The sequence below is a fragment of the Pezoporus wallicus genome, unplaced genomic scaffold, assembly GCF_028554395.1.
Source record: "Pezoporus wallicus isolate ANWC-B61680 ecotype Strahan unplaced genomic scaffold, APGP_CSIRO_Pwel_v1 contig_7344, whole genome shotgun sequence".
In the NCBI taxonomy this organism is placed as follows: Eukaryota; Metazoa; Chordata; class Aves; order Psittaciformes; family Psittacidae; genus Pezoporus; species Pezoporus wallicus.
This window is the reverse complement of record NW_026640533.1, coordinates 934266-956123: the sequence shown is the minus strand read 5'-3', so window position 1 is coordinate 956123 and position 21858 is coordinate 934266. Positions and strand designations below refer to the sequence as shown.

General features: G+C 42.7%; 1 protein-coding gene across 5 annotated transcripts in view; it reads left to right on the top strand.

The window, feature by feature from the left end:
- The window catches only part of PSD3 (pleckstrin and Sec7 domain containing 3), a 101862-nt gene that overhangs the window by 67795 nt on the left and 12209 nt on the right, over positions 1-21858 (top strand). For 4 of the 5 annotated variants that reach the window (XM_057419365.1, XM_057419366.1, XM_057419367.1 and 1 more), the window contains 3 exons: positions 7583-7626; positions 15916-16109; positions 18491-18561. In XM_057419365.1, coding sequence (XP_057275348.1) covers positions 7583-7626; positions 15916-16109; positions 18491-18561 — 309 coding nt within the window. Of the gene's footprint in view, positions 1-2323; positions 2450-7582; positions 7627-15915; positions 16110-18490; positions 18562-21858 lie in introns of those variants that run through there. The other variant, XR_008973501.1, reaches the window with a different exon arrangement.

The window sequence follows — 21858 nt, the reverse complement described above, 5'->3', positions numbered from 1 at the left end:
ATCTGCTACTTCAGCAAATGCCAAAGTAAAGGCTGCATCTTGCAGATGCTCTGGGACCTCGCTCTTGTGATCACTTTCACACTAGGCATGGAAGTAACTGCATGGTATTCAGTGAGAGGATTTATGTACAAAAAATCTTTGCATGTGGTGGAAATTTGGGTCTTTAGACATTGAGTGAATCACATAATCTCTGTACCTCTGTTCTCTCTCCCAGGCTTTGTGTCCACTGTCTATGGTGTAATGTCCCCAGGGCAGGGATGGTGTCTAACACAGTTAGTTAGCTACTGCAGTAATGAACGCTTTATGTTCCTCCATCTGTGGGACTTGTATTTCTGCCTCCTGAGTGCTGTGTGAGATACCCACTTCTCCTGCCTAGCTCCGTAAGTTGGGAAGCATTCTGCAGCTTTGGGTTTTAGTGCTGTTTCCTTATTTCATACAGAAGTACTTGTATCTTTGTAGCGTCTAAGACCTGTAGAAGCTGTGTTACGGAGGGCTGAGAAGATTCCCACATGCCCATCAGTGATGCCTGCCCAACTGACAAGATGACAAGCAGCTCTGCCACTGATTGGTCTTGTGATTTTGGGCAGTCTTATTCTTTCCATACGTCTGTTCCCCCTTGTGTTCTTTGTCTGCCCATCTATTTTGCTAAGATATCACTGATTTAGAGAACTGATTTATATTTGAGCTTTAGCTCTTCTGTACTGATGTGTTGGTGAAAAAGACATGGAAGTTGCCAATGTGCATCGTGGAAAAGGAGGTCTTTTTGTAGTGTAAGTCTGGGTGTCTGTGCTTTTACATCGCCTCTCATGAGATTTTTTTTAGTTCTAGGCTGGGCTTTCTGGGCAGTGGCACCGGGTAGATCCCCCAGTCTCAAGCAGGTCATGATCTGTAGACTTGCCCTCTTCCATATTTTTATCAGTGTGTTTCCCACTTTGTGTCTGGACTGCCTTGTATTTTATCTGCTCTCCATACAAAGTAATTACAATGCTCAAGACCTGTTTCCATGACTGGTTCAGCTGACTAAGGACAGGAGATAGATTTAACCCATTTGTGCCTCAGAAGCATACTCATCTGATACTTCGCACTTGTGTGACTCAGCCTATTTTGCTGAGCTAGAGGATAGTATTAAATACTATCATGCTCTAGACAGTGTGAACAAAGCACCAACGTGGTGCCTGCATATGAGGTCTGCCTGCTGCCAGCGTCAAAGAAGCCCAGGGACCTATCATCTGCTTGAAAAACATCAGGTAGTGCTTCTTGCACACATATATACATACACACATGCACTTATGCATACAGGCTCCGCGACCTGATGTATCCCAGGAGTGTATTATCAGTAGGTACCACAGCCTCACGCCAGCAGGAGAACCTGCTAAAAGGATGCTGTGAATTGATGTACCGTTGTTCTCTGGTTGCATGCAAGATGAGTCAGAGGACCTTAGGATCGTCTGTGTGACCCAGTGTGCTCAGCAGTCTCTTCTTTGGACAGACTGTTTTTCCGCAGCCATGGTCAGAATTGCAGAGTGCCTGTGTCTGTCCTGCCTACGAATGCACGGGGCCAATAAAACAGTTTCTGAAATAGGCTGTGTAGGTGCTCTACTATTGAGAAACACTTCCCTAGGCTTTCTTCTGTTCACCCATAATAATTCAGCATGCTGTCTTTACCAATAACACTGATGAAACACTCCAGTAAGTACAGAACAAATCTTTTCTAGCAGCCCCCATGTATCAATTTTACAGAGGATGCATTTCTTCTGTAGCATTAATTTCTTGGCTCTTAGGAGCCCCAGCTAACCATCCTTTTCTCTTTTATGATGATATATCTGGCACAATGTTTCCTTCCTTTTTTTTCCTTTCTCCCCCTCCTCCTCCTTCTCCATACAAACCAGATTTTTAACAGAGGAGTTTCTCTTAGAAATGTTCTCCTCCAGTTGGTGACGCACTTGAAATTCCCTGGGTGAAATGATCTCCTTTCCTTCCCCCTAAAACATTCCTATCAACCCTATCTCCACCCACACCAAAACAACATTCATCAGTTCCATATGCTGCTGAACAGCTCTGTGCTGTTTTATGAATAATGTATGCTGGCTTGTTAGAAGAACGTTTGTTGTACAAACCAGTAGAATTTGAAATTGAGAGCGATATCGGCAGACATGCCGTGCTGTGCACTAACCCATGGGCTTCTCAGGGTACTACTCCAGCATCCTTGCTGCATCATCATCAGAAAGGGGAAAATGCACAAGACACTGGGGTATGTGGGCTTTGAGCCTGGCAAGGAGCTACAGGCACTCAGTGATCAGAGCCTTTATCCTTGCCTCACCAGGTGTTACAGATCTGTGCATGAGGACAGGAGAATATTTGAAGATCGGTATTTTGAGGGAGGGTGGCAAATGGGGGATGGTGAAGTAGTGTAGATCTGCAACAGTTCCTGGAGAAGGTCAGCCTTCAGGTAATCACTGAAACATCAAACCGGGAGGGGTATATAGTGATGTGTCGCACCTCATCCAAACCTGGCAGAAGGCAGTGATAGAGAGATACACCCTTGTACAAAGGACGGACACGTTAACACCTGTCAGGTCTGCATACAGACACCTGTGGTGTCTGGTATCTGTTGCTTCTGTAACCAGTTTTATTTTTATAGAGTTCTGCTACTTATTTTTTCTCCCTCTGATAAACCATGTATAGTGGGAGCTGGGTGTGGTGCCTGGCTGACAGCTGTGATCCCAGCATAGAGCCAATGGACTGGTGTGAGCAGCTGGGGGAGATGCTGAACTTCTGACTGAGCATTTATGACAGCAAAGACTGAGCACACCTTTGCACAGGGCTGTGACTGGTGCTTCCTTGGCTGGGATCAACCATGCCATTACAAGCTGGAGGGAAAGAAGAAATGTCCCCAGGCAAGGCTTCTTCTCACAGTGGCTGCAGGGGATGGTGGCTTAGGTCAGAGAGCACAAGTGCATCCCTGTCCCATGGGCAGCAAAAGCCACTCAGGGTATCGCCTGTAATGGTCAGATGGCCATTCCCCCAACAACAACTTAAACAGGGGAGATGTAGGTTAGATATAAGGAAGCAATTCTCTATTGTGAGAGTAGTGAGGCAGTGAAACAGGCTGCCCAAGGAAGCTGTGGATGCCCCATCCCTGGCAATGTTCAAGGCCAGGTAGGACGGGGCTTTGAGCAACCTGGTCAAGTGTGAGGTGTCCCTGGCCATGGCAGGGGGGCTGGAACTAGATGAAGTTTAAGGTCCCTTCCAACCCAAACTGTCCTATGATTCTATGAAACCAGGGTAGAACTGGGTGTGAGCAGAAAGCCTGGGAAGCACAAGCTGGAGAAGACAGTCTGGGTCATCCCTGCTGGCTCTCTGAACTTGGTTTTGCCCATTTAGCTACTCACACTCAGGCATTTCTGGCTCCTATTTTGTGCCCAAAGCAGATATAAGAAATACCTGTGGTGTACTCCTTCCTCTCTTGGCAGACTTTTCTGGGTGGGCTAGTGTGTATAGAAAGTCAGTAGTGTGCTTCAAGAGCCAGCCTTGTGATTTACTGAGATGCATATCTGGGTAATTCGTTATGGCTTTGTCCCTGTAAGTACACCTGGTTGTGCCTTTCTTTTGTTCAGGGCTTCAGCATGCAGAGGCTGACTCACAGCATGGCCAGCAGTCAGCAGGTGCCGAGAGCTGCCTGTATAAATGGGTCCAGTGGTTCCTGCATGTGACAAGGTTTTGAGGGAGGTGAGGATGGCAAGTGACCTTTTTCTCTTGCCAGCTTTGTAAAATGAACAGGAGTTTTCAAAGCACTCCCTGCATAGCTTTGCTTCTCTTTCCAATTGGAATAAAACTATCAACTGGTGAGAGCTTATGGAAATCTGGATTTTTGGTTGACCTACCTGCTTATCAAAGGGAAAATGGAGAAGGAATTTGGCAGTTTCTCACAGAGTTGCAGCCTTCCATTTAGAAAAAGAAAGAAAAAGGAAAAAAGTGTAAATTTCTTAGTCTCTTTCCTAGTTTGTGAACAAATACAAACAAATCCCACAAACACATAATAAATTCTGGGTTTTTTTTTTAATTTTATTTTATTTTTTACACTGCAGTGCGCAGGAGTCAAATTGGAGGATGTTCCCTGTTGTTTTGTTTTATACAGCAGTAAATTTCTTTTATTCTTATTTCAAAACTGCATTAGTTTCTCCAGGGAGCTTAGAGCAGTGCTGAGCTTCAGGTGTGGTGGACCCAGAGATCAGCAGTTCTCAGAGAGGGGAAAGCTGTAAGGTTCTCATGGTCTTGGTAATTGAACTTAAGGGTTGAAGCAGTGCTGAGTAGTTGGTAGCTGGGGGGGTGGATCCTGCCTACAGTAGCCTTGGCTGCTGAAAGAGATAGAAAGTCTCTCCCCTTTCCAAGTGGTATTGGTCCAGCTTGGAAGATGAGACTCATGCAGTATTTGTTCTGGTATTCCCTGTTGTGGTCCAGCTTCCAGTTTTCTAGCTTAGACAGCAAATTTGCCAAGCACTTGCCATGCTAGCAGGTAAGAAGCTGTGATTGTTGTCAAAGTGTAAGAGTACTTTAAAGCAGAGCTTTCCCCCTGCTCCCAGGTCCCAGAGAGAAAACGTGAGTTAATAAAATATGTCCTTGCAGCTGCTTAAGTATAGTGAAAGTCATGTCCCCACCATAATTTCTGATCAGCTTTGTTGCAATCTAGTGAAGCATTTAAGTGCTTGCCTCCAAGTTTGTTTGATTTAATCATACTCTGGAGAAATGGCTGCTGAAAAGAGCTGCTGTCTGAATGCTGCCTTGGGAAACAGCTATGAATTAAATGACAGAACAGGTGCTGTACATGTCTGCCACTGGTTGCAAAACATGGGAGGAGGAAAATTTTCTTCCCCGGATCATGCAAGAGCCCAGTAGACACCAGGAAAATGTTAAAGCATAAATTGGTTTGGAGAAAGAACATAAAGCAGCTCTTACAGGTGGTGAGTGTGCAGCCTGGCAGCAGTCTCTGATGGAGAGCTGGGTTGGGGGTGCAGGCACAAGAACTCATGTATCTTCATCCCTTGAGAGGTCTGCTCACTGAGGTCTCACTGGACACACTCTGTGGACACACCAAATGTGCCCTGTACACAGCTTCCTGGGCTGTGGGTACTGTGTAGGATTTTCTTTCATTTCTGTAAATAGCAGAGACTTTCTCAGAGGCTGTATTTCGTGCTCTATGGGGGATACTGTGTCCTTCATCAGATGTATGCCAAAGGACTGGGTTGGTGTCCTCCCTAAAGAATGAAGATGGAGTCTGACTCATTAGTAAAGATCAAGACAAGTATGTGTCACTTGCTGCAAGGCAAAAGCCTGGGGCATTTGTTCTTCCTGAGCCAATCTGGAGTGCTGCTTAAGTGTGTCCTGATCTTTGGCCATAATGATCCCCAGGGACTTCCTTAGCAAAATCAGATCAAAATCAGTACTGCCTGGGGCAGGTGTTCATTTTCAGAGGTTGTGACCCAATCTTGTAGGCATTTGGGCCAGAGAGCAGCAAAAGGTGTTTCTGGTACCCCAGGCCAGGTTTTTGCTACATCTCAGAAGCTCATCCAACCAGCCTGCAAGAAAAATGCTGCTTCTGAAAAAATGAGAAGGCAACTGGGGAAAAAAATGCAGCCTCTTTGCCTTATGTTTGGAAGTAGTTTTCTGGCTCAAAATGTAAGAGAATATTTTAATCATAGTAGGAAATAAAGAACAAGTCAAAGAATAAGATCAGGGCTCTGGCCAAATCATTATAAATATAGTGGCTTCTAGCAGAAAATGTTGAGTGACCCCAGAGAATCAGCATCAGCTTGTGCAGAAAAATGGAGTTGAGTGTAATTCTCCTGGGCTGCTGGCTGCATGGTAGGAGAAATATTAGCCCTTTCTTTTGCTCTCTTTTTGTAGGTTGGTCTTAAAATCTCTTGATAGCTGTCACCTGAAAATTAAGTGAGGTGCCTACAAACTGCCAGCAATGCCCTTTCCTTCACCTTCAGCTGTTTGCCTTTGGATTGGAGCTTCTTATACAAGTTTAGAGAAGATAGGATATATAGAAATAGTGAAAACTCCAGAGTTGGAAATATTTTATCGTACTGCTATGAATAGTGCAGCAAAGCCCTTGTTAGCATTTAGGAGACCTCTCTCTTGTAGCTCAGTATAAGTAGGATGTGGGATAATTCCTCCTGTTGGTCATATCTGTTCTGTTACTCTGAGAAACCTACTTTTATGGTACACTCTGACTAAAAGTTGCTGCATGTGTAGCATGAGCGTGAGGCAAGTTGTACCAGTATGTTTGACCTGCTTGTGTATGTTCAATCGAGACAGATTTTCACAGAACTGAATATTAGGATCGTCAAATAGCTTGTGCAAGATTCAGAGAGGAGCCAGTGGATCACAGGATGAGCAGTGGGATATGCTCATGGGATTCTCATTGCAAGTTCAGCTGTGGCATATGCACAAGACTAGTTTCAGCTCGTCAGTTTTCCACATTATTTTTGTTTTGGGTCAGAGTTAAGGCTATTTAAATGTTAATGTTGCTGTTGAACATGTCATAGCTATTATAGTATGTGATTTTCAGGCTTGTTCATACTTGATGTGCTACTTTTTGGTAATCGTGTGCACCAACAGTTCTTCTACACGTTAACATATTTTGAGGCTGTGTAGGAGTTATGTGCCAGAGGGAGTAAATCTAGCTATGTATATAAGGTAAATTACAAATGTGGATTATAAGTGTGAGAATCAGGGACATTCCATACCAAAATACTTCATTTGAGTCAAGTGGCCTATTTGAAGAACTCCATTAGGTTGTAGTAATAGCAGGCATTTACCCATCCTATGCATCAGCTCCTGGAGAGCTGAAATCAGGCGCACTTATCCAAGTGATGTACCTACTTCCTCTCAAAAGAAATCCGTGCCAACTCTCTGATATCCACCCAGGCTTAAGTCAGCTTCCAGACACATTTCTTTGCAGGCTGGTATCAACAGCAGAATTGTGACCTTTGGTGTCAGACCTGCTGGCATCTTTCCTATGAATTAAAAATGTAATGATGTTAGCAGGCAGCAGTCCAAGACATTGATCTTTAAGCCCAAAACCTGCTTATTGTTCATTTTGTTTTGCACTCAGAAATTGAATGTGTTTCTGTCTGGGTATGCAACTGGGAAAGCATTTAGGTGTCTGTGAGGATCAGGGACTTTGAATAGCTATTCTGGCGTAGTTTTACAGGTAAGCCCACAGGGTGAAATTTTGGCTCAATCAAAGTCAATGACAAAAACATCTCACAGACTATCAGCAGTTAATTGGACCTTGAATTTCAAGGCTGTGGACTTGTGGCTTTTGCAAAGTTAACACAGTTATTTTTAAAAAAAACCCACAAAACTACAAAACCTGCTTGAGGAAATAAGTGTAATCTCAAACCCTGTGCTCTGGTATTTTTTCCTTAGATGAGATTTGTGTTACCATGAGCAGTTATGGTACTTCCTTGGCAAGAGACAGCTCACTTGCTGGTATTAGGTAATTTTCCTCAGGATATTAATGTATGTGTAGCAGGGGTCAAACAATAATCCCATCTCATTTCTCTCTTTGCAGGCCCTCTACAATTCAATCAAGAATGAGAAGCTGGAATGGGCAGTGTAAGTATACCGCATAGAAATTAGGAGTTTAAAAATAGTACCTCTGTAGTAATCTCTCTATACATCCTATGTCACCATTCAAGTGGGCTACGAAGCCCGTAGAAGACAGCTAGTGTACGTAATGAGTTTGCTTTTCTGTTAATGAAAGACCTGGCAATACTGCCTCATCTGTTTCTCCAGCGAAGGGAATTGTTAATGATAGGAGTCAACTGCATTTGTAAGGAAAGAGGACATTTCGTTTAGAAGGAAACTTCAGCCTGAAAAGAGAGAAATTAAATCCTCCATTGTTCTATGACTGCATAAATAAAACAGAAGTTGACTTCTCCCTTTATCTTTCGGTACATTGTGTCAGAACCACAGAATAGAAACACATGCCTTGGATTGAGTTTCCTGCTATTGGTTTATTGTCTTGGTTTGTCTCCTGATTAACTACGGATAACTTGACAACAATCTAATATGAAAGATGATAAATTGGACAAAGTGATATCCCCCTGTCCGTAGGCTTTTGACAGCCTAACACTTGTTAACTATGGAAATACTGCAGACAAGAGAGAGCTTCAATTTCTGGTTGTGTTAAATTGTCATTTCTCTGTGCTTAGGTTTCATGAGGTCTAAGCATGCCAACAAGGAGTAGAAGGACCTATTTTAGTTTTTGCCGCTTGCAGAACAGTGGAATTGGGAGTAAAATAAAAAAAAAAATCATCTTTTATCTATATTGGCTGTATGAGACGTTTACCTGAGTAGATTTGCATATCTGAAATCTCACCTTCTTGAGAACAATATATGTGTGGGATGCATGGTCCTGCTAGAAGTCCTAACACCTGCCATAGGTCTTACAGGCTCATTGGCTTCTGATCTTACCTGTTTCAAGTTCATCATCTGCAAATGAACTTCTTGTCAGGGCAGGGTGTGCAGCCTCACAAGGGCTACTGGTCTCAACTGGGATTGCAGCCTCTGTTCATGAGTGTATTAGGTAATGTCAAAGTAGTGAGGAAGATGTTCTGCTAGGGGGAATCACCAAGAAATGCCATTTCTGATGAGCTTTATAAGAAGTATGGTTGGAGACATTTTCCCAGCCTGTGTCTTGGACCTGGAATACACTGTGTGAATCTTACATGTCACAACACCGGAGCTATTAGCAAGACTCTCTCAGGTACTTTGGACCCAGCAGAATCCATTATGTGACTTTCTCAATGTCAGAGTTTTCCTTCTCTTGCCAAGAGACCATACTGTGCCTAATACACTTGGGCAGCCTCCAGGTGGGAACTGGCTTATGCCTGGCTTTGCTCCTGTAAGCTTCAGTCAAGGTGATTTATGAGATAGTTTTCTTCTGTATAGGTAGTAACTGCTTCACGTTTACATAGTCCAGTCCATGTCCCGTGCTAATGAATTTTTTGGAGAGAAATTGCAAGCAGGCTGGAAGAGAGAAATCAGACTCATTCTTAAATAAGGCCTTGGGATGTGGGTGTAAAGCCACCTTCTCCCAGCAGAGATCTCAATGGAGCCGATTGTCTGTTCCAGTCCAGTCCAGACAAATACCTTGGACTGACGGGAAAATTACTTCACATGCAGAGAAACAAAGCTCATTCTGGGCATAGTCGAAGACTTTGTGCCTTTACCTTTAGGGCTGAGAGTGCTGGCTAGAAGAGGGCAGCATCTTTCACATCACCTCACTTTCTACGTCTCGTTCGTAGAGATGTGTGGTTGGTGTAAAGTAATCACCCCAAGAAGCCTCAGGACTGCCTTGAGCTAAAGAGAGGAGGCACATGACTCTCTTGCTCTGCTGTTGTCATCTTTAGAGAAAGGCATATAGGAAGGGGGCATGGCTGGTTTTGCAGTGATGGGACTAGAGAAGATTCTCTTTCCTTTCCAAAGAGTATTGCTTTTCTTCCCTGGTACGGGGAAGAAGTGGGAGGTAAGGCAAAGGTGGAAACAGGGCTCCCTTGCGATGCTGGCATGTTGAAGGAATGCCTTTCCACCAGCCAGAATCCCTTTGAGGATCTAAGACTTTCTCTTACGAGCTAATCAGCAGTTTAAGAGCTGTTCTGGCAGTACATTCTTTGGTAGATTAATAAGTCCATGGGCAGGGGAGGGTAACAGCAATATGTAACATGGGGGAAGACTGCTGCATGATCCTTATTTTACTACTTGTAAGCTAGGTGTGTCATCTTCCTAAATGGTTTGCCATCCATTTCCAGTAGAATTACAGTCTGATCCGAAGCCCACAGAAAGAAAAGGCTACCATTGACTCCAATTTTGTAGTCAAGACAAGTGACACCTTAATCAGCGGATGTGCTCTAGAGACTTTCAGTAGGAGTATTCATTTATCCTTTATCATCAGGGAAGCACAATTACAGCTTTGGAAGACAGAATTGCATTACACTGCTTTTTCTGCAGTAGTTCCAGGCTTGAAGTTCTTCAAAAGGTTAAAAGCATATCACATACAATGGTCTAAAATAAAGAGATCTGACCTGGAATTTACCCTGAGCTAGTGAATGTGGGGTCCTGAAAGCGCACTCCTTCTTTTTACTGCCCCCCCCCAAATGTTTTGGTTGCTTTTCACAGTAGAACTGCTGGAAAACATTCTGCCATTTACTTGGCTTGCCATTTACTTTGTTAGCTGTTTCCTCTTGCCTTCCTTGTTCAGTGTCCTGGGAGAAAAGAGAAAAGTGTTACGGGAAAACTAATGATCAGAAATACAATTATTCTGTCGTTGTCCTGTTACATGCTTCCTCTCTACTTAGTGAAGCACTAGAGGGTGATTGGGTCTCACAGAAGTCCTTGGCAGAAGTTCCTACTGACTGCAGTGAAACCACGTACTTTTTCATCCAGTTAGTCCATGCATCCTGTTTTCAGAGTGCTGAGGTTACTGGAACCACTCCAGGAGTGCATGTAGCCCCAATAATTGTGTCTCAATTTCTCATGCTGCCTGAATTTCCCTGAGGGATTTGATACTTCCATAAGATTTTTTCATGCTCTTGTTCTTCAACCCTGACATCACTCGTAAGATGAAATGAATTCAAGATTCTGTGAACATGAGCGGCAAGATTAAGAGTTGGGTTTGTTTAGTTGGGAAAGGGAGCACTGAGTAGAGGGACCTGAGTGTATTTATTTCAGTGTGTAAAGGCTGTCACAGAGAAGAAAGGTGTGAATTATTCTTCGTGCCCTTGTGGGTGGGTTTAAATTTGAAGCAAGGGAAGTTTGGATTCAACTCTAAAAGAAGCTTTCTAGCAATAAGCCTTTTAAACCAGGGCATAGGTTTGCCTGGACGAGCTATGGAAGTGCTTTTGCTGAAGGATTTTGTGAGCTGTTTATTCTGTCCAGAATGGGTCAGGAAGAGTGGATCCAGGTTCAGAGGCAAAGAGACAGATTAGCTGACCTCTTGAGATCCCTTCAGTCCTATTTTCTATAGATGTTTCGCATCCTTTTGCTTTTGCACCCATCATCATCATCTTTAAGCTGAAGAGAAAAAAGGTAATTTGGCTTCAGAGGCGCCAGAACTAAATATGTTTTGTTTGCAGATGTCTACATGGAAATGTGGTGGTGAACGTTATTGTTCTCCATTGTTTGTAATACTGTGTTTACTTCCTGTTGAAGGTGATAGGAATAATAAAATCATCATCTTAAAATAGGCCGAGTGGTGATCTAGAATTACCATATGAAATCCCAAAGCGCTGCTTACAAAATTGCAAAAAACGAATGGCTGCACTTGAGGCAGTCGTATTCTGAAAACTCTCTCCTCAGGACAGTGTAGCTTTCAGGAGAATCACTTGGGTTTTGACTAGTTGATGATAGATTTCTTTCCAGAGAAATTTAGATGTGGATATGGTGTATTCCTTTTGTTTTTCTGGACTGCACTGAAAAATAATCTGCTTCTAGAGAAACCAAAATAGGTCTTTGACACAGTGATGGTGGGGAAGGGCTGCTGCTAAATCCTTTCTGTGTTTCCTGCAGCAACTGTGACACCGAGACTGGGGTGGTTATAAAGATGTCTGTGCTGAAGCTCACCTTTTTTCTAGATCAGACCAAGAAATCTCTCCCTGTTATAATTAACTCTTTGTCTCCCAAGTTCCAGGATGTTTCCTGTTTGGCTGGGTTTTGAGAGGGGTCAGGTGGTAATCACCTGGCTCTCCTTTCTTTTCTCCTCCTTTTGGGAAAGATGCCACAACTTCTGTCTGCTCATTTCTGAAGTCAGTTTGCTACTACAGATGCTATCAGTTCCAAAGATTCATAAATCTGTGTTACAAATCTGATTTTTTTTTTTAAATGCTGTTTTTTTAAATGGATTTGCATAGGCTTTTGTCATGTCATCTAAGCTTTCTATTTGAAAAAATTCAGACACAGAGCAGACTTTTAAAAATGAAGGGCTTGACCCTGTCTTTCCAGCTTTGTGACTTCGAAGTTTTCCAAGGCAGAGCCTCAAATCACACCATAAAACATAAAGAAATGTGTTTGTTCCTGAGAGAACAAGATGATGGTTTTCTCTCAGAATTAAAAAAGATACTTTTCTTGTATAAGGTCTTTCTGGGGGGAAGCAAAAATATATTTCTTCACCAAAATGGCAACATATGTATTTTTGCAGTTTTTCCAAATCTGCGTGTTTAAAAGCCAGACTCTTTCTGGTTGTCAGTGATTATGCATTTGGTAAGGAAAACATTGCTGTTTTAATACTGTGTCTGCAAGTGATAGAACAAGCAGATCCTGAGTTTGGTTCTCATGGATAGCCAGTGCCCTGGTTACTGATATATCTGCAGATCCCTTCCCAAAGAGACAAGCTAAGGGAAGTGTAACTGAATCACCTTGTTCTGTAAGCACCTTACAGGTGGTAGCCTTTTACTGTCATGAGTACCCAGCAGAGCGAAGACACTAGAGACACAAGAGGGTTCACAGCCATTAGCCCCTTTCAGTTGTCAGAGGTCAGGGGTCACCAGAGGAATCACTTGCAGACCGAGAGCCAGGAGTGATTTCAGTCTGCTGATCAAAGACAGAAAATCTCGTAAGAGTTCTGCAAACCTAAGTGGACCCTCATGGTGGTGTTTTGCTACTGAAAGGTGCGTTGGAACCAGCATGGGGTTTTTCCCCAAAAGCACAAGGATAGTGCTATTTTCTGTACCACATGGAAAGGAGAGGCACTGAGCCTGTCCCTGACAGGGACCTGAGCTCTGCCTGTGTGACACTAGATCCATGACTCTGAACAGAGACACCACCCACTGACTCTTACTCCTGCATCACTGGAGACTGCTTTCACACTGGGGATATTACAGAGCTTGAATCATCTCCAGAAAGCCATCTGAGGATGAGGAAGTAGTTGCACCCCCACATGCTAGGGTTTCAGAGATCAGTTTTCAGGTTGTATGTATCCAGAGGCCAGCTGAATTTTCTCCTTATCTTCCTTCTTGCAGCCATACTCTAAAGGCTGGTGAGGGGTAAGCTTAAATTGTTAAATCCTTGTTAAAGCCAGTCAAGGACCAATCTATTCAGCCAACTTTGAAGGGCTCATAAGGAAAGCTAATACCTGAACTGTTTTGCAACTTTGACACTCCTCCCAGTTGTCCCACTTTCTTCTTACAGTTGACCACTGTTAAAAATTGAGTATTTTAATAAGTGAGTCCCAGGTCACTTGGTTTTATTTCCACTGGTGTTTCATATTCAAGATCAGAGAGAGAGAGAAGCTCCTTTTAGTTCTGTTTTCTCTGTTGTTCATCTGCTTCTCGTTCTACATAATGAATCCTCCTTGCCTCTCTGGTTCCCTTGCATCTTACAGACTGGCTCCTGTGTCTTGACCTTATGCATCTTGACAGAGCACTCAGCTCTCAAAAGTGCCTAAGGCTTCTGAGTCTCAACAATGTCCCATTTTAAGTGACAGATTAAAGGACCAATTAAAGGTTTGTTCAGTGCTACTAGCAGTCATGACAGCAGATGTCATTTTGTCCTTGTCTGGTCTGTCTACATTTGTCTTTTGAAGAATTCCTATTTTAGTAGCTTCCTCAGAGATGCGAAGTTCAAGAGCACTGCCCTCAGCACTAGTGGTGTCCATCATCCCCAGGACTGCTCACCACACCACCTGTGGCTGCTTGGATAAGGGTACTGGTACATTCCCACAGGACAGTTGGTCACTATAGGATAATTCACTCCCATAGCTCCAAAGGAGGTAGCTTATTCCAAAAAAATGCTAAGCTAGTTACTGCAGTAGGCCTCTGCTGGCAAGGAGAAATCCACTGTGTCCTTGGCTGAGATCCCAGAATTCACAAGTCACTTCAGTGTGACAAATCAGCCTAAGAGCTTATGCCCAGTGAGAAATTTTAGTCTGGACTAGGTACCACAGACTTGTGTTGGTAGAACTTGCTCCTGGAACAGACAAATATCTGAGAAACGTGTGTCAGACTGTGTGTCCACAGATGTACCAGCAGCTAGTAAGTGTGGTAGATATAGGAAGGACAGGGCAATCAAAATTTTCAGAAATTTCTACACTTTTCCAGTTGGAGAGGGTTTCAACCAAAGCGTGCTTTGACCAAGGAAAGTGTTTTGCAAATCATTCTGTTCTTGAGTGGGAAAACATGTGTCAATAGGCTGAAAGATGCAAGGACTGCTCTTCCTTGCAGGAATCGAGTCTTCAAGTAGAAGATTTATTCCTCTTAGTCAGAGGACCTTGCAAGACAACACCATAAAGGCATGGTGCACCGATCTGGCTGCACCATTTCTATACATCTGAATCACATGTCTGGCACCTTTGCTTGACTCTCAGGCTAAATGTTGATGTGTATCCATACTGTTGAAAAGTCTTACCTTAGAAAAGGTGCTTGCCTCTGTACTGCCTGTTGTGGTGGTTTTTAACTGCGCTAATTCCTAAATGGTGTCTGGAAATAGTTTGGCAGTGTGCTGGGCTGAGACCATGCCAAGCACAAACTAATATGAAGTGATCAAAGTCAAATGCCTTGGAACATTCCCTGGCACTGCTGAGTTCACTAATATAGCCTCTGTGTTTCTGGATTTAGTTTCCTTGTTGTCAATCTATTATCCTTGTATCTCCCCAGACTAAGTTATTTCCCAGAAGACCATTTCAGGAGAGATCAGGATAATGCACATTGTTGCTCTAGCCCGCAGTTCTTGGAGGACATTTCTTGGGATAGTAATTCCCATAAACAGACATGGTTGTAGTGTGCCCCCAGATGAGCTTCTGGACTGACATACTCCTTGCTAATCCTCATCTGATTTGATGCCTTTGAATATATACTTGTGATTGGAAGGTCTGCCTGAAGTTTCTCTCCTGACCATCTGGGTGCAGTGAGATGCAGCGGCTTGAAGTGCACCCCCTCATCGGCCATCATTACACTCAAGTGATGTTGATTTTTTTTTTTACATTGTATGCTGGTCATGACTTTCCAATGACAGACTTCATCCTCCCTGACACACCTTTCCCAGTCACCTGGAGAGGAGTGTGTGGGGACTTCAAAGACACAGAGCTGCTCTCTAATCTGACACTAACTCTGGTTCCTCCAAATACACCATCCATCCAGATTCAGTGGCCTGTTGTTCTCTGAAACCATTGCTCTACTCCTGTGATGGACACCCTTTGTTTTCTAGGTTTCCTGGTCCTTTTCCCAATTGGCTGTGACATATAAAAAGGAATTTATTAGTCAGGCAGTGCTTGTGACTTGCTGAAAAGGGTTGCATTGTTGTCCCCAAGAGCTGTGTTGAATATATCGCCCTAATAAGTAACATTTTGGGCAGCATTTTGTTTCCAAAATACAGATAATGTAATTCACCTAGTATAGTTTTTATTTTTAAATTACTTCTTTTATGCTAGTCTGCAGAGGAAAATAAAGAAAAAGAGGTAGAGTCTGTGTTTCATATGCTAAGTTAAGGGCTAAGCCACAGTGATCTGTAGTAATCTAATTCTTTTCATCTACCTGTGAACTCATGAAGAAATTAGAGATTTTTCAGGAGAACCCAGCAGGCAAATATTTCACACTTTAGCACTCAAATAAGTAGAATTAAAAAAAGGTGGAGTTTAAGGACACAGAATGATCTTGAAATACTGGCGTTTGAGACTGTAAAAGGGAAGCTTAGGCTTCATTGAGATCTGGCTCCTATGTCCTTGTGCTAGTGAAGTGGGTGAATTGAAGCTTTGCTATAATCCGACTATATTTTGGAGCATAGCTGAAGTTTTTCTCTAAATAGGGCCCCTATAAAGAGAGAGGTGTTTTGACAAGGAATGTGCAAGAATATCTGAAATGAAACATTGCTGGTTAGTCCCTCATTCATTCTTGTTTTTTACTGCTTTTTAAGGGATGAAGAAGAAAAGAAAAAGTCTCACTCAGATGGTACAGATGAAAAGGATAATGTGAGCCAGACAAAGGCTGTCAGTCGAATTGGCAACTCAAATAACCCATTCCTGGACATCCCTCATGACCCCAATGCTATTGTGTATAAGACTGGATTTCTGGCTCGGAAAATCCATGCGGATATGGATGGAAAGAAAAGTGAGTATCTTTCACTCTTAACATCATTTTCTTGTTATCCATGCATAATGCCACATACGATGAGCCCATGTGCTTCTCAAGGCAAATAGTGCTGCTTCATTAGGGGAAATTGCAGCAATAGCAAACAATGCAGCAATTGGATTATCACACTTCCACTATTAGGCCAGGATTTACAATTTTCAGTCCCATTTGTAGCAGCTCTAATACGTAAGCATAATGAATAGTGCAATACAGCAGGCAATGTAGATCTTTTGTACTAAAAGAAAATGAATCTCATGGCTTACAGAAGACAAAACAATTTGGAGTGAATTACAGTGGCTGTTCCGTAGCAGTTTGGTAATTCTCCTTTTCCTTGTGTGGCACCAGATTGTTTCAAATCTCCCCATGCCTTTGGGTCTGTATTTTAAAAAAGGCTGTTCTTCATCTCTACTTGGAAGATGCTGTAACTGTTCCTTCCCAACTTTGCTAGCCTTGAGTCATCTCCCCAGTGAAATACAGCAGCTTTTGGTACCAGCCAGATTTACACTATGCTGCTCCTCCCTACCCTTTTTTCTGGCAAACTTGCTGTGCCTCTTACTTTTATTATTCTCTTTCCCTTTTGTCCTACATACATTTGTGATCCACTAATTATCGAAGGTCTCTGATTCAGCTGTGTGTGTTCTGTTGTTTGGACATCTTCATTTGTTTGTTTTCTATTGATCTGCTACTCAGAGCATCTGTATTTTTCCCAGTTGTTGATGATCCCCTACTCAGGATTCACACTCTTTGGCTGAATCCTGAAGGCAAAGTCTGATTTTGTGATGGGTTTCCAGTAACTGCAACTGTCTCCTAGCTTGGCTTAGCTCTTTGATGTTTGCATGTTTTGCTAATATAATTTAGAAGGTACAGTTGGAGGTTGGTGTTTGTAAGCTGGAGGCTGACAGCTGGATGGCTAAATCCAAACAGAGATGTCGAAATCAAACTGACCTCATTCTTTGTGATGACTGGATGCTTTGAATAGGTTCCTCTTTATTAAACTTCTGTTTATTTAACCTTAGTAAGTAATTGTATCTAGTTGCCTTTATTAAATTATTTCTTTAATTAAAAGTAATCAGAATTGCTCATTATTCAGCACACCGGATGCTGGCATTCTGGGGATAATCCTTTTATGAGTAATGTAATTAAGGCCACGTTTTCAGAAGTTCCTGTACGTCTAGGGGGCCTGCCTCTTATTGTCATGCAGCTCTTGAAAAAGTTACATTCTGACTCTGACTCATTGCAAATAAAATGAGACTTTTTCTTTTTTTTTCTTTTAGTTAGACCTTGTCATATTTCATTTCCTATTGGAGCTGTTACAGATCAGCCTGTGCAGGATTGCTAATGAAGTGATGTGCTGGCATGTTATAGGTATTTTCTCAGGAAAGGAGTACTGAGGACTGAAACACTTAAGCAATCTAGAGGAAAAGGATGTAACAGGGGCCGGTGGCTGGAAGCTGTCCAAACAAATGCCAATTAGAAATAAGGCCCGTTATGTAAGATGAGAATGATTAACCTCTGGAGCAAGGGATTAATAACCTCTTCACTATCACTTGCTGTCTTAAGATCAAAATGGGATGCCTTTCTGAGGGTGATGCTTTAGTCATACATGTGTTATTAATTTCAGTGCAGACACAAGTGGATGCTGGTAAGTGGTGCATGTTTGGTGGAGCTTAGATGCAGGCTTATAGCCTCAGGCTGTGGCCGTACAGTCTGTGCCTTCTCTCCTTCTATTGCAGCTGAATTTCAAACTGCAGCAATCATGCTGAATCCCCCTCTTTAGGTTTCTTGAGGGATGATTTTGTTTTTCTCATTAGTATTCTGTTTGGCTCCCCTCTCTTTTTTCTTCTTTGGCTTCCCCTGTGGCTGCAGGAGCAGGGGAGGGGACCAAGAAGCTATCCGACCGCTCAGTGCCAACTCAGGTGTGCAGCAGTGGCAAGAGGGAAGGATGCTCTTGAGAGGCACTGCTTTCTAAGCAGTGCCCCATTGGTACTGAGCAGTGCCTGCCAGCTTGCTGTGACATGAAGAAAGGGTATTTCCTTCTGAGAACTGTCACGGCACAGAGTGCAGACCTAGCTCTGTAGGGACAGTGTCCGCCTACCTGCAAGAGCACAAAGGCTGGATCTCTCTGACCTTCTTTCTGCATTGCTGCTGCTCCCTTCTGATCCAGTCCAGGGCTGTCGTCAGAGTTGGTTTATTACTCTCTCACACAGCAGGTATGTGCAGGCACTGTGCTAAGTTGAATTGTCCTTTGAGAAGTAGAGTACAAAGGAGGTTTAACACAGGATTAATGTAGCTTTCCTGTTGCCTAGAAAAGTGTAAAAATGGATCCAAGTTAAATGGGTTTTCATTTGTTTTCTTTGCAGCTCCCCGGGGAAAGCGAGGCTGGAAAACCTTTTATGCTGTACTAAAGGGAACGGTCCTGTACTTGCAGAAGGTATGGGAAATCACTGTCTTTTGGAAACTAATTAAAGCTGGATAAAGCAGCAGGCATCCTCTCCGCTCTCACAGCCCACCTCCAGGCTCCTTTCCCTTTGACACACAGCGTAGCTGCACTCTCTGCCCCTTACCCTGTTTATACACACATTCAGGCATGAATCCTTTCATTGACATCTCCCTCTTTTCATAATTTAAAGTTAAGTTCCATTGTCCCCATTCACATGTGTACCCTATTGCTTCTGGTTATATCATTGCCGTCAATCACAGCTGAAAAAATAGCCAGCTTCACCAGCAAAGACAGCATTATCTCTCTGTGTCTTGCATACATTCCTCTAGGCTGCTTTTAACATTGCATTTCATACATATGACTTCTCCTCCTGTAAGGCTGTCCTCCTTTCCCATCTTTTCATGGTATACATTTTCGCAGTGCCTGCAAGACCAGCTGCAAATCAATTGAATGGCAGCTTGGCCTTGGTAGGAAGCTGCAGCTTCTACTCCCCAGCAGAATGGAAGGATAAAAGGATACTTTTTTTCTCCCCAGAGCAAGATGAGATACTGCTTTCTAATAAACTTTGCTCCATGACATCAAGAAGTCTAAAAAAAAAAGTCAGCTGAAACCCTTCAAGTCTTTTGGCACAAGTTTAAATATATTATAGTGCAGTTTTAACTGTACTCTTGGTACATGAAATGCAGCATATGGATGAGAACTGTCAAAATCAAATAAATGATAGCAGCAAAGTAGGTTGTTAAGATTTTTTGGCCCCCAGCATAGGTGAAATATTAATGAAGTAGGTGATGTTTGTCCAGGCTGTCCTGTATTGTAGAAGTGTGCTCCTTTGAAAGCCTTTTTATTTTTCCACTATGGTTTACAACTGTCAGGAGCACAAGTTCAAGTGCATACTGCTGTTTCCTCCTCCCCTGCTGTGGCTTTCTGAAGTTGTTGGTTTCACTGGAGCCACCCTGGATAGCCTCTTAGAAGAAAGAGAGTACTTTGGTTCTAATTTTTGCAGCATGAGGTTTGCAAGGTGGATGCTCTTAGTGCAATACTTTTTTGAGAGAGCTGAAGTCTTGTAACAGACAAAAACACATCTGCAGTCAGGATGGAAGATTGGGCTGAAGGTTGTATGTGACATACTCAAAGCCAGTGCAAGAGACCAGAACCAAGCTGAGCCTTCCTTCTGGTCCTTTTGCTAGCAGCAGATTCAGATTTTGCTAAAGTGGCCTTCATGGCAGGTTTGAGTAATCTTCTTTGATTTCTGAACTAAATAATTTTTAGTCGCCTGAGAAGACTGCATGGCTCCCTAAGAAGTGAAAAGGTTCCTTGTCCGTAACACATTAATTAATTTCTTACTTGATCTTTGAGGGGGGATAAGTTTGCTAAGGGAAAAAATGGAGATGCTGTCTATTTCAGAGTCTTAATAATTTTAAGTACTCATATTAAGTACTCATATACATAATTAAGTACATAATTAAGTACTCATATTTTTATGAGTATTACTGGTATATTAGTTTAAAATGCTGTTTAACAAGATGTAGAGATGCTGACGTAGCATGCTAATTCTCTACAGAATGGTGCTTTCCCACTCTCACCAGTAAAAGAGTAATTTCACATCTGAGTGCATTTTTGCATTGCTGGAGTTCTTACATATTTGTTATTTGTGTGTCTTGTACTTATCACGGTATTTGAATTCAGTGATTACAGAGTAGCTACTTTGCAAAGCTGCAGTCTCCCACTTGGTTCTGAAGACACTTGCACTGAAGTTATCTCACTGTAGCAGTGACAAGCAAGGCTTTTACTTTAGTGCCTTGTACTTTAGCACAAGGTTGACAAAAGGGCCTGATGGGAAGTGTCTTATTCACAGGATGATGGGGCAGCTCTGAGCTTCCCCAGGGCTTTGCTTCAGCCCTGAAATAAAGTTTGCTCAGTTAGGGACATATCGCGAAGTTGAGGGTGCCAGGGTTTTAAAATACACAGCTAGGCCAAGTAGAAGTTGATGAGCTGATATTTCATTTTACAATATCAGGACATTGAAATTATCCTAATTTCAGAAAATTCAGGAGCGTTTTAGAACAGCTTGATTTGTTCGTAGAAATGCATAGCTTTGGCAGTAGTCATGCTCAAAAGATGTTTTTGCCTTTGCCTTCTCTCCTGATTATGGAATGCTATAGGGCAGAGTGCATTCACATAAGCAAACACTCATTTTCCTTCTTTCTCTCATTATCTGTACATAATCTGTTTATCTGTGGAGGTAACATCTGTGGTGATGGGTCCATTGCACTGGGTGCTGTTTAAGTGGGGGAGATGTAAATCTCACTGTTGTAGGTGCTATATAAACAGAAATTACATATACCAACCTCTGCAGTGTTGCTTTCTGTGTTTATCTGTAACTCAGCTGTTCCCTCAAGACACTACTGTAATATAAATATTGTTTGTAGCAGCTGTGATTCCCCCAGTGGGCAGTGTGATCCCATTTCTGCTGTCATTCTGTTTGCATACTAGTCCAGTTCTCCTTGTTCTGCTGTCAAAGTCCATGTGTGAGAGTGGTTTGTAAAGGGTGGTCACTTGAGATTTACTGAGGAGTTTATCTGGGCCATTTTGTCTCCATGCCCACATGTATTTTCTTTTTTTCATTGGAACTGTTCCAGTGCCAATTCATGTGCTGCATATTGTTTTATTTTTAAGTAAGTGATTTAAGAGAGATGGTTTTTGAATTAGTGAGCCCAAATGCCACTGGAGGCACTCAGTGGAAGAGTTCACAATTAGCCAACTAAATGTGCCTGCATAGTATTACATAAAATGAGAGGTTTGACATGTTTGGGATGTTGGCGTTGTCCCTAGGCATCCTCAGGCCAAGGTTACTTTCCTGCCCTCTGTTCATAGCAGGAGGAAATTGTGAAGTAGGAGCTTGACAGAATGTCTGTTCACTTGACTGACATGGGATGTGGTGTGCATACAAAAGTGAGGCTTATAAAGAGAAGACATAAGGCTGGCCTTGCCTCCTTGCTAGACATTGCTTCTGGGCAAGCAGTGCAGGACATGGACCTTCATGTTTTGTTTAGGCTCTTCTGTGAGGTTTGCAACATCTTTGCTCTTTGATGTTGCACTTAAAAATCTTGCGGGCTTTCAGGTGGTTTTATATAACTTTTCTCAAATGTGTTTCCTCTATTGAAATATTAAAGAAAGACCAGAATGATGTAAAATGTTAAGTGACGAGACATTCTGGAAGAGAATTCTGCAGCTGTCACATGCAACTGAGGGAGATATCCACCCACAGTACACTGACTGATAAAAAGC